At 40.9% G+C, this 15,729-nt stretch overlaps 1 protein-coding gene across 1 annotated transcript; it reads right to left on the minus strand.

The window, feature by feature from the left end:
• Positions 1-421: 421 nt before the first annotated feature.
• On the minus strand, positions 422-7,020 carry cahz (carbonic anhydrase). Its single transcript, XM_088429420.1, has 7 exons — positions 6,855-7,020; positions 6,500-6,697; positions 4,798-4,916; positions 3,924-4,016; positions 2,403-2,465; positions 2,143-2,298; positions 422-798 (listed from the first exon to the last, which is right to left on the minus strand). Exons 1-7 carry the CDS (start codon positions 6,886-6,888, stop codon positions 679-681), a joined length of 783 nt encoding a protein of 260 aa, XP_088285546.1. The 5' UTR covers positions 6,889-7,020; the 3' UTR covers positions 422-678.
• Positions 7,021-15,729: the final 8,709 nt, after the last annotated feature.

The raw sequence follows: 15,729 nt of genomic DNA on the forward strand, positions 1-15,729 counted from the left end.
TCATTATTAAAAAATCTCGAATCTCCCCCATACGAGAATGGTTCGACCCGACTTGCCATGTGCTACCTCTCATTCCCTGTCAAGTTATTAAGTTAAATTTGTGAACAGATCTCTACTATGATCCCAAAAGATGACACTTTGAGTTAAATATTTATCTATAATTATTTCGTTTTTGAGAACAGGCCTGACACTTTATGTTGATTATTTTTTTGTGGACAAATATTTAATAACAATTAAGTTAATAATTTATTTCTGTGAACAGAGAAAGCCCTACTGTAATCCCAAAAGAGGACGCTTGATATTTAATATTTTTCTGTGGACAAATATTTATTTATGATCGTTTCTTTTTGAGAACAGTTTATTGTGGACAAATATTTATTAATAATTAAGTTAACGGATTGAGAAAATCAAATGATGTCAATCAATGTTTCCCATTCTTTATTGAGCCAAGGCACATATTTTTCATTTGAAGAAAAAAAGTGCAGATCATCAAACAAAAATAACACAAAATGAGAATACTAAGGTTAATTTATTTCTAATGTAAGGGCATTTTATCATCCTACCTGTCACTACTGCTTTCAAGCAGAGATATCGTCTACAGTTGTAGTCGATAAATAATTTTTCTATCAAATAATTGGAATTAATCACTCATGGTACTCGAATAGGAAAGGCTGATAATTATTTGAAGGAGGCACGGACTTGTCGACCCTTCAAAGGTTGAGGAGGCCTGTAGTTGTCCGCCATGCAGCACTCTTCCTCTCCTTTTCCATTGAAGAGCAGGCTGCGGAACATTGCCATCTGGGTGAAAGACAAGAGATGGTTTTCTTGAATATACAGTAGCTCCAGATGAAAGGTGACTTGAAAAGGAATATGCTATCAGATGAAAAGTAGAAGTGTTTAATAATAATGCCAATCTGCTAATTATGCAAATTAGAAACAAGCGTTTGTTTGGAATTCATTGGAAGAGTCACATTTTCAGTTTCAAGGGGAGGTCAATTCTGTAAGCAGCGGTGCCTTGAGATGCGGGTTTGAGTTGATCCGTGACAATGGTCGTAATGTCCAGCCTTTCTGTGTTTAGTTTGCATGTTCCTCCCGCTCCTGCCGCACTTCCCAAAACTTCTCCCACATTTTCAAAATTGCCCTTTTGTGTGTTTATGAGTCCAAAGGGTCATGAGTCTCTGTGTGCCCTGTGATTGGCTGGCAAACAGCTCGGGGTGCATCCTGCCTGCTGCCCAGAGACAGCTGGCATGGACAACAGTAAGCCTGGGAACCTTGTGAGGACAAGTGATTATATAAATGGATGGATGGATGGATGGATGCATCAATTAAATGACCATTATGCTGCTGCCTGTGTTAGCCACCTGGCGGCAGATGAACCCAGCAATGTATGCAAACAGAATCTGGACAATTTAAAGGGTCCGTATCATGTGAGTTCAACTTTTTGGAGATTTTAACCATGTTGCAATGTTGATTTCTCATCCGAACCATCCCCTTTTTGTCTTTATGGATGCATTTCTCAGCATTGCTTGATGATTCTGCGCTCTTAGCATCAGCCCTGCCCAAACAGACAAACATGACTTGAGGCCTGAAGACGATATATTTTTATATAGTATTATATAGTAGGCGGGAGACACCCTGAACTGGTTGCCAGCCAATCGCAGGACACACAGAGACGAACAACCATTCTCGCACCCAATCACACCTAAGGACAATTAAGTATGTTCAATTCACCCGCTGTGAATGTTTTTGGAGAGTGGGAGGAAGCCGGACTGCCCGGAGAGAACCCACACGGGCTCGGGGAGAACAGGCAAACTCCACACAGGAAGGCCGGAGCCAGGTGGAATTGAACCAGGACCTTTGAACTGTGGCGGACGTGCTATTCACTGCGCCACTTAGCCACCCTTATTTTTCGTGCTTTTTTTTTTTTTTAACTGTTTTGAGCACAGCCATTGATTCCCAAATTCCATAAATTGACATCTTGAACAGATACACATATAGTATTTGCTTTACTGGTAGATTGTCTCCCCATTAAGATAAGCTGCACTGGTCTATCAAATCATGTGAAAAAAAGCTGTGCCTTAATAGTATATAAAAATATGGTATACAGTATTTCTTTGCATAATGCTTGTTTATTAAAAGTACCTGTGCAGGACTGACACTTATTGGCTCCTTGAGAACAATCCACGTGACACTCTCCAAAAGAGGTGGCGTGGTCAAAGAGCCATCATATGTCCAAAAGTCCAGAGAGCCAGGAAGAAGAGTAGCTGGGTCAAAGTTTGGAAAGGTGGTCTGCATTCCCTGTATGTGTCATGGAATAAACGGTGAGAGAATGGGGTTACAAATAACTTAACTATACTGCACTATGTATCTTTTAAGATACAAATTCTGGTGGGGTTTTTCACCTTATTCTTAATTGACTCAAAGGCATCCAAAACTTTCTGCAGCCTGGGGTTGGCAGCACCAATCTAGAGGATGTAGAATATGAATCCAAGTTAAGTGTAAAGAAAAAAGAACCATTTGATTTTCATTGATTATCAAATTTCAGAGTCTGGATAATTCAATCACCTGGAACCATCAATCAGAGGCCCATTTAAAATGTATTAGCATTTTAACTTAGCGTTTACATTTAAAAATGTAATAGGTGCCCTTCTATTCAGCAGCTGATTTAATTTGACAACACGTATATTTGTTACTTTTCAGCTATACTGAAGTTTGGAAAATAAAAATTGCAAATTTCACTCCTCTTAGAACAAACTGGTGCAATTTCCCTCAAACACCTTGCTGCCAATTTTTTTAGTCAAAAACTGCACTATCAAATGAAATGCTGCTTTAGCTTTGCTGGCTTCATCGCCTCATTAGCAAGCAATTGTAGACACCAAACGCATTTTGACAAATTTCAAAATTATTACATTTTTAAAAATATATTAACTTAGTAAATGCTAGGGATATCTTTTCACATTTTTTCAGTCCGCACAGTCAATCCCAGATACATATTAAATCAATACAGAATTTTAGGGACTTTCAGGACTTTATTTTCCAAATAATTCAATATTAAATTGATAATTAAGTATCTGGGATTGGATTGGATTGGATTTTTTATTTTTATTTATTTATTTGTTTTGAATTGATTGCTTTATTGAAGAGTCAGAAATACTTTCACAACTTAATATAAAACATATAATAATAAAAATAAAATTATATATATATATATATATATATATATATATATATATATATATATATATATATATATATATATATATATATATATATATATATATATATATATATATATATATATATTATTACCCCAAATTATTTTATTTCACCCCACTTCAGAACCACTGGTGACTGTGATGGACTTATATTGACAGTATGACATCTGTGTTTATTTCTAGCACAGGGGCTTTAAAAGTTTTTGGAGTGCAGGGATCCCTTTTAGAAAGCAAATTTTCCAAGGACCCCCAGTGCAAATGTTTGCGGAAACAAAAACAAAAACATAATTTTAACCAAACATAAGTGCCATTTTTATTCAGCAACAAATTCAATTTGACAACAAGTATATTTGTTACTTTTCAGCTATATTCGTGTTCGGAAAATAATATATGCAAATTGCACGCCTCCTAATAAGAAATTTCAATTTCCCCCCAACAGTTTGCTGCCAATTACTTAGTCAAAAACAGCATTAACAAATGCCGCTTTAACTTTGCCTCGTTAGCAAATAATTGTAGACACAAAATGCATTTTGACAAATTTTTTAATTATTACATTTTTTAAAATGTAGTGGAATTGATTGCTTTATTGAAGAGTCATGAATACTTTCACAATTTAATTTAAAAGAAAATGAAATTAATATTTTTTGATTAATAACCTAAATTATTTCACGGGCCCCAGTTTGAGAACCACTGATCTAGCAGACCCACCTTGAGCAAGACCCCAACCACAGCAAGTCCATCAGGTTGGCTGGCCGCCTCTCCAAAGCTGGGATATTTGGTGTTCCAGTGCACCAAGTGAAGCTGACAAGACAGCAAAAGCAGATACATTTTAGAAAAAACAACGTAAAAATAAAGGTGCTTGTGGAAGAACAAAAATCTCCAACCATGTCATTTTACCAGAACTCCAACTCATTTTAAGAAAACAAAGGTTGACAACAAGTATATTTATCAAGATCAAAAATTATTGAATTGATTGCTTTTTTGGAGAGTACACTATTCACTGGTGCTGTTTGGGGGGTAGTACTCATCTGTTGGTTTATAGAGAATTTTATTTTTGATTTACACAAACTGTAATGAGAGCGGTTTTGGGGCACAGTTAATAACATGTCCGCCTCACAGTTAAAGGGACCTGAATTCAAATGCAGCTGGCTCCGACCTTCCTGTGTGGAGATTGCATGTTCTCCCCGAGCCCGTGTGGGTTTTCTCTTGAGTTCCTCCCATCCCATCCTGTGTGCCCAGCGATTGGCTGGCAACCAGTTCAGAGTGTCCCCCGCCCACTGCCTGAAGCCAGCACCAGCAAGCCTGCGAACCTTGTGAGGAAAAGTGGCTACACAAAATGAATGGATGGAAAATTTATCAATGTGGTTGTGCGTACAGATCAGTCTTTTTCTTTGAGGTGATTAAGTTTGAGTAAAGTGCTTTATAAATAAAATGTATTATTAATATTATTATTATTGTTATTATTATTATTATTTATTATTGTTGTTGTTTTGTTGCTGCTGTTGTTATTTATTATTGTTATTATTAATAATAATAATACATATATATGTTTTGAATGCACATTTTATTCCCAGTACAGTACCTCACAGGGGAACTTGATGCCATTAATTGTGTGCTCAGAACCTCTTTCATCACTGGCTCCCCAGTGGAAATGAAATTGCTTCAGACGGTAAGTTCCAGAAATAGGACCCCCGGTAAGGGCTGTAAGAAAATATCGGAATTAGTAACAAGAAAACATCATAAATGTTAATACACACACACACACACACACACACAACCACACACAGCGGGCCCCCGTGTAACGAGATTAATCCGTTCTGCGGTTGGGCTCGTAAGGCGAATTCACCGTATGGCGGGCAATCCAAGCCTTTGTTAAATAGCTCATGCATTTAGAACCCCAGGTAAAAACATCAAAATTGTACATACATATAACAAATTGTTACCAAAATAGTATAGTAAGTGCTACGTATATATAACATACATGTATACAATCAGAACACATCATACATAAAAATATAGAAAGGATTTATTTGGCATATTCCACATCGCAACATGAAAAAAACGTAAGCCCGGGACGCTGTAACACGGGAGTCCACTGTGTATATATATATATATATATATATATATATATATATATATATATATATATATATATATATATATATATATATATATGTATCTTCATTATGAGAACTTTGACTAGGGCACAGGTGTCAAATTCAAGGCGTGGGGGCCAGATCCGGCATGCCACATAATTTTATGTGGCCTGCAAAATGCTTATTTGACTTAAAAATACCAAACTTACAAGTTTTCTTCAACTTTTAAAAATTTGGGGTTAAATTCTGTTTTGAAGAGGTTTTGCCGGCGTCAGACTTCAAAATAAGGTAAGTGTGTGACGAACACACTCAAAATTGATGTCATTTCTGACAGAAACTATGACTACAATGTGGCCCACGATAAAAATGAATTTGACACCCCTGGGCATCTCACGAACCCATCCGATAGTGAAGCAGAAGAGCAGTGACATCATCAGATGTCGTTATCTGGTGCAGTGCACACAGCAGGGTGGAGGCATAAACAACGAGTCAGTCAGATAAAGACATGAAGGAATATTTACAGTACTGTAAATAGTCTTTATGAGCGCTGTATGAACATTTTGAAGCATAATGCATCAGAAATATTGATGCATGACAACAAAAGAATTATTCTACAGTAAAAAAAATATTCATTTTAAGAATTATTCTACAGTAAAAAAAATATTCATTTTAGTTTTTCTGATGATTAAAATTCTTCATACACCCCTCATATACTTGGGGTAGATGCTAAATAACAGTACGTAGCTTAAAGCTCAATTAAATTGTAGATGAGATTTTTGTAGGACTTATTCTTTTTAAGATTTGCATAGACTTTGAAAGTAAATGATTGTATATAAGATCAAAATAATTGCGCCAACTGTTCAAGAAATTTCAACAAACAAAAGGCACTGGGGAAAATTAGCATTTAGAATGCTCTGCTTTTGGATTTGGATTTACCGTATGCATTTTCCTTAACATACATATATGTACTATAACAGTCATTATGAGAGGTGTATGAACATTTTTAAGCATTGTGAACAAGAAATATTGATGCATGACAACAAAATAATTTTTCTGCACTAAAAGCCCTTCAGTCGAGCATGTGTTATTAAATTTATATATATATATATATATATATATATATATATATATATATATATATATATATATATATATATATATAGTTGTTGTGTAGAGTCCAACACTTACTGGAAGAATCGACATCATCCAAATAGTCAACCTGGAAGGAATGTCCATTGTTGAGAATGCTCAAGGAGTTTGATGGATCATATTTAAGTTTCAGAGGCTTCAGAGTGGTTGAAAATTGGGCTTCCTTGGGGACAATGTTGATGGGAGACTGTCTGGGCCCATTGGCTATTGGGAAACCTTCTTCCCATTTGTCAGGTCCTATGAAACGTGGTACAAACATCAACATCAACATCAATGATAATAATAATAATAATAATAATAATAATAATAATAATAATAATAATAATAATAATAATAATAATAATAATAATAATAATAATAATAATAATAGTAGTAGCAAGAGTACACAACTCACCGTTATTCGGTCCGTATCCCCATTTATGAGACATGTTTGTTCTTTTGCGCTACCTGAAATTACTCGAACGTGCGACAAATACCAGTGAATTCTTCGACCCAAGAAAAGTGGCCGAAAAGTGATGGAACGACGTCTGGACGTCCGCCTGAGCGGCACTGCAGGTATTTATATGGGCGCCCGGTCTGCTCACCCTGGTGGGTTTGGCTTGTTCCTTCATGCTGCTCAAACGTGATGCCGTCCAAATTCTTCTCTCCGGCTGTCGGCAATGTCAAGAAATATATTTGCGTTCAATTGCTTTATCCCGCATACTTTACGCGGAAGTATAGCATCATGTTGGCTGGTGAATATCTCTGTTGTTTTCCAAGATACCTTCCTCACCCCCCACACCCATGGTCCGCCGGATTTCTTTGCAATATCCTGAATTCGAATTTTCCTTCAGCCTTGAGTCTCGCCTGCAGGTGCCATATATTTGCTCCGTGCTGTGCTCGTTTCATGATTTCAAACCGACTGGATCAAGAGCTTTGTATTGGCTATTTATTTTTTCCCCCTACCTTTTTGTCTTTCCTGTTTGTGTCAGCATAGCTTCTTGGGTTTCCTCAAAGTGAGAAAGTGAAACAAATGGAAATAAAACAGCCAATTGCATATTTTATTAAACTATGTATTTGATACAGTATATATAATCTTGATTTATTTATTGCTACATACTCTTCTACAGTAATTGGGAACGAATACATCGTTATTTAGAAAGTTAATTTAACGTTATTTGCCAAACTACACTTCATCAAACCCGTGAAGGCAGGTACGTACCTTATATTTGACGTACGCAGAATATCGGTCTTGTTCAAAAATCTTTCATTTCAGCTCATAAGAGGAGCCAATTAAATCTCTTTAAACAAGCTGTAAAAACAATATGTTTGTCATATAGAATGACAAAACCTGGCATGAAATAAGATTTTATAGGGACTGACACTATCGCCTAAGAATGATTGATAGGTCTCAAAAAATGTTCAAAGTGTAAAGCAGGGATGTCAAATCAAGTTTGAAAATGGCCTTTTGTGGGATGTCACACTACCTAAAATGGAATACAGTACATATGTCAGCCATATAGAAGGTGTATTTGGTATTATAATTGGTAGTAATAAAAATTGGGCATTGCTTTAAATTTGAATGTGTTATACTGTTTGATGTTTATGATGTGATGTGTAAATTTTGGTGATTAATTTGCCCACAGAATGTTTTATCTGAAATGTATTTCATCAATTGAGATTTATCCTTTGTCTCGTTTTTTTATACAGTCCCACAGTTTGGCAATTCAACAAAGTTGAGTTTTATTCATTAGACGTGCTCACCTCAATTACATTTATTTCATTTTGCAAAGCGCCCCCTCCCGCTCCCAGTTAAGAGAAAACACCCCCCCCCCCCCCACACACACACACACACACACACGCGCACACAAACACACTTGCTTCGCTGAACATTTATAATACGATTATATATAAAAATTGTACAGGTATACCTGAAACTGTCATTTTTAACATTGACACAAGGAAAATGCAATATAAAAAAACCTTTCAACATCTGCTAAATACTTTTTTTTTTACAACATTTATATAGGTTGCAGGTTTAACTAAGCAAGAACAAAGCCAAATGCACCAAACTGCCTGATTTATTTTATTTTATTTTTTTTTTTAAATCACAATTACACTTGACATAGCAAAAGCAACTCATTTTCCCTGGGGTCATCCGTGACCCCCTGGCATTTCCTTGCCCAATTCATTGCCAACACCCCCTTCCCCATCCTCCCACTGAGAAAAACTGCATTAGATAATGGAAAAGAGTTGCAAGTACCTTATATTCGAATTAGACTGAGGACTATACAAAAATATCACTACAAGATATGTTTTTTTAAATAAGTATAGGTATAGAAACACAAACATACACACAGTGTTAACATCACCCACTTGATCAGTTATATTAATTTTACATTTTAACTCAGCTTTCTTTTTACTTAAAATTTGGAGTGAATATTGTAGAAATAATTCATTTGTATAGTAAAGGTGAATTTTGGCGTTTTGGCGCTCCCTAGTGCGTAGTTGACCCTGGTAGTATTGGAGGTTGAAAAAGTTATATCGGGACATCTTTCAAACTCATTTTTATCATGGGCCATATTGTAAATATGATTTCCCTATGTCCATTATGTCTAAATGTACATTGTTATATACATACAATACATAATACATGAGAAACTGATGTCAAAAATGATAGTTTGTTCAACTATTATTCAAGTTAATGTATTAAGGGATTTGGTAACAAGAATACGCTTGCAATATCTCAGCATAATTTTTCATTTATATGGCAATTTGAAACATTACTGTTAGCTCGGTTATGTTAGTGTTTAGCACGTCTGCCTCACAGTTAAGACCCAATTCCTGTCTTTGGCCACCCTGTGTGGAGTTTGCATATTCTCCCTGAGCTCGCGTGGGTGTACAACTACAGTACATATTTTTACTTAAATCTTGAGATATTAAACCTTCTACAGGTTCTCTACTTTTGTCCCTTCCCATTCCTTTGGCTGTAGTCTCACAGAGAGATGCTGTTATATTAGCAGCTCCTGGAATTTTAATTAGGGTGAAGAATGTAGCTAACCAAACATAAAAACAATCAGGGTTTGCACTTGAAAATCCAATTTACTTCAAAATAAATTTAGGTAAGCTGTTTACAATATTCCGGTGCAGCGCTGCTCTTTCCTACTCTTCCCTCGGATCTTCCCAACAGCACGTTTGAGTTTCGTGAGGGAGACAGGCTCTCCTACAGGACACGTGATTGACTCCCGGTGCGATCATCGACCAATGAAAGCAGGAGTTTTATTTAATCCTCCTTCACTCAAATTAAACTTCTAGGCACCACTAATACAATCACAGCTCTCCGTGAGACTACAGCCAAAGGGAAAGGAAGGAATAACAGTACAGTTAGGTAGAACTTTTAATAATTTAAGGTCTAAGTAAAAATGTGTACTGCAGTAATATTTGTTTGAAATATGTAAAGGATAAATACATTTGACATTTAAAAAATTCCGGTGCCCACATACACATGCATGACAATTCAGTCAGGCCGGGCCGGGCTCCCCATTAACCGCAAACAACGAGGGATTACTGTAGTATTACTTGCTGTGATGGAATTTTCAGTTGTACTGTACTTGACACATTCCTTATGATCCTAATAATTCAGAAATGTTTGTTTTGTTTGTTTTAATACTTAATCTGAATTTGAGTCTGTTATTTGTGTTTTCACCCTCCTATTTGGATCGGTTTTGTACATGAATATCTTCAGTCATGCTCCATTTCCAATTGCAAGCATAGACTGTAGCCACACTGGTGGGTGTGCCAGTAGCCACATAAGTCTTTTGAACTGACACTCCTAGTTGAACTCTATTTGACAAAGTATGGTCACGCATATCCCTTTATATTTCCTAGGTCAGTTTAAGGTCATCTCCTCTGAAACCTCCCACAACAAAATACGTTGCACAATGGTCTATTTCAGCTGTATGTCATCCTGTCATGCAGTGGCTTCTCAATCCTCTCCATGCTCAATGTACATCATGAGTCAATTCCACTTCAAGAAATGCTGTGGCAGTCTGAAATGCCCAGAATGTCTCCTATACTGTAGGACACTGAAGACTTATGGAAATGATTAAACATCTATTATCTAGAAAAAAATAACACAAGCCATGGCATACAATGCATTTATATACACAAATGATAGTATTTTATTACTTGAAGAAAAATAAGACTACTGCACCGTCATTACAGCAGTCATTTGCTGCCGTCTTAAGGCTTGATAAGAGATTGCTAGTATTTTCCTCATTTTGTGGAAATACTCGTGAAAGTGTGCCCTTGGAATTGGCTGGCAGCCAGTTCAGGGTGTCCCCCCGCCTACAGCTCGGATAAGCGCCAGCAAGCCTGCGAGCCTAGCGAGCTTAAGCGGATGTAGAAAATGGATGGATGGATTTTTTTTTTAAATTATTATTATCCATGTACACGTGAAGAATGTCCTCAATACCTAAATGTCTCACCAAGATAGGAGTTAAAAAAAATCTTGAGGTACTTAATGACTCCAGAGCAGTGGTATAGTCATTAGCCAGATGGTATCCAAGGACTTTGTTGGTTAAAGCACTTTTGACTGTACAATCATCAATCTACAAAGGGCCAGTGTTGGGCAAGTTACAAAACTGTAATGAATTATTTATTACTTGTTTCTGTCATTCCAAAGTCACTCAGTCAATGGCAGGATGCATTAAATCCCAGATATTTATTATTAAATCGATATTTAAGTGTATCTGGGATTATTGTCTTGAATATCTTAAGAAAAAAAACGTCATTGATGGACGTAATTACATTATAGAAGTAGTTACATTATAATATTACTGTACTTCAAATCTCAGGCATTACACTACAATTGCATTATTTTTAGATTACTCTCAACACCATAACTGGAAATATGGATTTGGCATTCTAAACGTAGCTCACTATTCTCATTACAGATGCAGTGCAATTAACTTTAAACTAAACTTAAGTAAACTTACCAGCTCAAAATTATCCACAAATAAATATTATTCCTCCCGTGGACTTGTAAATGATGCCTAGATGGCTGGAAATGTAAAATAAAAACGTACAACTAAGAGGACAAATTTCTTTGCATTGCACAATACACCAGCACCATCTCAAGGCAACCAAATGAACTGCATTTATTTTATCGACAACTTCAAATTATAAATTTAAATGGTTTAGGAGCGTTTGTTGGGGGGCTATATATTATAATTTATTGTAACACACGTTATTGTCATTTTTCCTTAAAAAATATTTCAATATTTTCTTTTGTGTGTAACGTATTACACTACCGTGTTACAGAAAAAGTAATGCATTACAGTAATTACATTACTTTTGTAATGCATTACTCCCAACACTGCAAAGGACCACTTAATTTCTTTTCAAATACCACATGAATACCATATCTTACCTATACATTGCTGCTTCAAAATCATATATGCAGGTATGATTAAAACTTAGAAGTATAATGCCTCTGCTCACATTGGCAGACTGTTTAGCATGTCCACCTCACAGCTGAATCTTTGCAGGCGACTGGTTTGCACATGTTTTAATGCTTCATGTTGCTTCATTTGCTCTATGGCAGGGGTGGAAAACTCATTTTTTGTCGCAGGGCATTTTGTAGCTGCAATTTCCCTCATTGGGATGATATAAGGAAACTAAGCCAGTTTTAAATTGTCTCATTGTATTATTATTGTACACAACAAATTTGTAGTTTGTAGGCTTTGTAGTTTTGAAATCAAAATACAACAAGTTGAAAATTTGGAACTCACTTTAGCAAGGGTAATGGAAATTTACATGACTTGCTTTCGCAGGCCACATAAAATGATGTGGCGGGCCAGATTTGGCCCTTGGGCCTCTAGTTTGACACCTGTGATCTATGGGAGGGGTTCTCAAATTTAATGGAGTCAGGGAGAGTTTTTTGGAAAGCAATTTTTGTAATAAACCAGCTCATTTTCCAATGATTTAGTAAAAAACAGCATTATGAAATAAAATGTTGCTTTAGCGTTGCTGGCTTAATTGCCTTGTTAGCAAACAATAATAGAAAAACCTTGTTGACAAATTTTAAAATTATTACATTTTTTTATACTATATTAAATTGGTTGAATTGATTGCTTTTTTGAAGTCTTGAATACTTTCACAAATTAATATAACATCAAATGAACCGACAATGAATGAATCAACACAAATATATAGTTTTTATGAATAACCCAAATTATTTCACGAAAACGCTGCAGTCAGGCTACGAGCCACCGGGGGTCCGAGGACCCCACTTTGAGAACCACTGCTCTATGGCACCATAACCTGGTCAAGAAGACCACGCAGTAAAATTTACAGAATGAAATAAAATTGTACAATTGAAAGACCAAATGCACTTATATACTGTCACGGGGGTGCGCGGCGGGTAGGAATGCTGGCGTGGTTGCGGAGGTGGAGGACCCATAAGCAGGGAGGCATCGATGCAGGGGCAAAAATAGTCCAAAGGCACCCCTGGTGCCAAACGGGAAGCACCCGAGGGTGAAAGTCCAGAGGGCGACACGGTCGCCAGAGCAGAAGGGACTGGCAGGCCGAGTCAGGCGGGCGACCCGGTCTCCAGAGCAAATAAGCCCAGCGGGGCAAGTCAGGTGGGCGGCCCGGTCGCCAGACGAGAGGTACCCCACGGGGCGAGTCAGGAGGGCGGGCGACCCGGTCGCCAGACGTGAGGAGCCCGGCGGGGCGAATCAGGCGGGCGGCCAGGACGCCAGAGCAGATGTGCCCGGCGGGCCGAGTCAGAAGGGCGACCTGGGCCCTTGCGAACAGCAAGCCACCCCAGGTAGGCTTGTATCCCGGTTGCCCCTGGAGCGGAGGCATCAGCTGGACGCCGTCAGGCGGGAGCGGAGGCGTTGGCTGGACGCCGTCAGGCGGGAGCGGAGGCGTCAGCTGGACGCCGTCAGGCGGGAGCAGAGGCGTCGACTAGACGCTGTCAGGCGGGAGCGGAGGCGTTGGCAGGGCGCCGTCAGGCGGGAGCGGAGGTGTCAGCTGGCCGTCGTGGGGTGGAGGCCTCGTCGGGACGCCATCAGGGAACAGCCACTGGGTGCATGCCACAGACAAGAGTGAGAGCACAAGACTGACCTGGGACAGGGGCGACCACGGGGGGCCGTCTGGCGACTCTGGCATCTGCGGCAACGGTGGCATGGCTGACAGCCCAGGCAACTGTGGCAGCGGCGCCGAGGCTAGCGGCTCAGGAGGCTGCGGCAGCGGCGCCGTGGCTGGCGGCTCAGGGAACGGCCGGCAGGACACAGACAGCCACTGGGGGCCAATCAGAAACGGCGGGGATGCCAGGAGACTGGCTTGGGAGGCAGACGGGCAGGGGTCACATATCCCGGGGTCCGGCTTGCAGGGGTCAAAGAGGCCGGGGTCCGGCTCGCAGGGGTCACAGAGGCCGGGGTCCGGCTCGCAGGGGTCACAGAGGCCGGGCGCCGGCTCGCAGGGGTCACAGAGGCCGGGCGCCGGCTCGCAGGGGTCACAGAGGCCGGGCGCCGGCTCGCAGGGGTCACAGAGGTCGGATGCCGGCTCGCAGGGTCACAGAGGCCGGGGGCCGGCTCGCAGGGGTCACAGAGGCCGGGGGCCGGCTCGCAGGGGTCACAGAGGCCGGGGGCCAGCTTGCAGGGACAGGGACGGGTAGCCGCCTTGGCGCAGGGACAGGGACGGGAAGCCGCCTTGGCGCAGGGACAGGGACGGGAAGCCGCCTTGGCGCAGGGACAATGGGCGGGCAGCCGCCTTGGCGCGGGGACTGGGGCGGGCAGCCGCCTTGGCGCGGGGACCGGGACGGTTTTCCGCCCCGGGGACATGTGCACTTGCCGCTTCAGCCCGCCTGCAAGAAGCTTGGGGAGCAGAGACAGGTGGGACAGACACGACAGGAGCTTGGGACAGGGTGCAAGAAGAGGGTGGTACAGGACAGGAGGATGTAGACAGGGCGCGGCAAGAGGGGGGCACAGGGACAGGAGGGAACGGATCGGAACTGAAGGAAGACTGAACAGATGGGTTCTGGTGGTAACTGGGGTGGTGGCCTTTTCGCGGGCCCCTCACCGGCGGCCACGAAATGCCAACCGAGAGCCCACGAAAAGGTCACGGTCAAATGGGGGCTCTGAATCAGAGTCTTCGGACGAAGGGCTGTAAAATGACTGGCTGGACGGGTAATCAATCTGAATCAAAATCATAATCAGAGGTGCACAAGCTTGAACACGGAATATAATAAAAGGAGTTGACGGAAGAGGGACGCGGGTAAACAAAATCAGAGCCGGTACTGGAACGAAACGTGACGAATGGAGGGCAATCCTCGATGTCGGAAAAATCAGAGTCCAACGTGTAGTAAGGTGCGCGAACAGGAGAGGAAGGGTGATCGGGTGGACGGACAGAAGGTGAACTACGCAAATCTGAAAAATCGGAACTACAAAAAACGTGCGGGGACAGAATCGTGTCGTAAGGAAGGTCGGAGGAACACGAGGGAAACGCGGAAGTAACGGACGCAGGGGACGGATCAGAAGCGGGGACAGGCGCGGACTCAGAGGGGAGAAACACGGAAGAAAAAACAAGAGGTCTCACACTGGGGGAAAGGGGCTGGCTGGCGGGCTGGGAGCAGATGCGGACAGGGCGGCGGCGGCGGACACGACGCCGTGGGCTTCCCGCTGGGTCCTGAGGTGGTCGGATCATTCTGTCACGGGGGTGCGCGGCGGGTAGGAATGCTGGCGTGGTTGCGGAGGTGGAGGACCCATAAGCAGGGAGGCATCGATGCAGGGGCTTGATGAAATCCATATTTATTGACAACGAACGGGAACGAAAGCGGGAAAAACAGGACGGCAAAAACTAAGGGCGCAGGCAGGCTGGAAAAACAGAAAACACTACGGGCAGGCTGGCAGGAATACACGGTTCTGATGGACGCGACGGGACTACAGGACGACAATGACATGACATGACAGTATGACAATGACACGACAAGGGCTGTAACAGAAGCTAGGTTTAAATACATTCACAAACTAATCAGAAATCAGCCATCCAAACGATGAAGCAACACATGGGATATTTACTTAAATGATAGTGTATGGTCTATTCATCCATTTTCTATAGCCGCTTATCCTCACTAGGGTCCCTGGCCTGCTATTGTCTAACCAAGCTGTCTATGGGTGGGAGGGTAACAGGGACTAACAACCACTTATGCACCCTATCACACCTAAGGACAATTTGGAGCATGGGAATAAGCAGGGGTGCTCCAAGAGAGCCCTCGTGGGCAT

The sequence above is a fragment of the Hippichthys cyanospilos genome, chromosome 12, assembly GCF_059441005.1.
Source record: "Hippichthys cyanospilos isolate Australia breed blue-spotted pipefish chromosome 12, RoL_Hcya_1.0, whole genome shotgun sequence".
Lineage (NCBI taxonomy): Eukaryota > Metazoa > Chordata > Actinopteri > Syngnathiformes > Syngnathidae > Hippichthys > Hippichthys cyanospilos.

Coding starts and splice junctions, on each gene's coding strand:
- cahz (XM_088429420.1), bottom strand. CDS start 6,888: ATGTCTCATAAATGGGGATACGGACCGAATAACG. Junction 6,698..6,854: donor GGGATACGGACCGAATAACG/GTGAGTTGTGTA, acceptor CACGTTTCATAG/GACCTGACAAATGGGAAGAA. Junction 4,017..4,797: donor GCATCAAGTTCCCCTGTGAG/GTACTGTACTGG, acceptor CTGTCTTGTCAG/CTTCACTTGGTGCACTGGAA.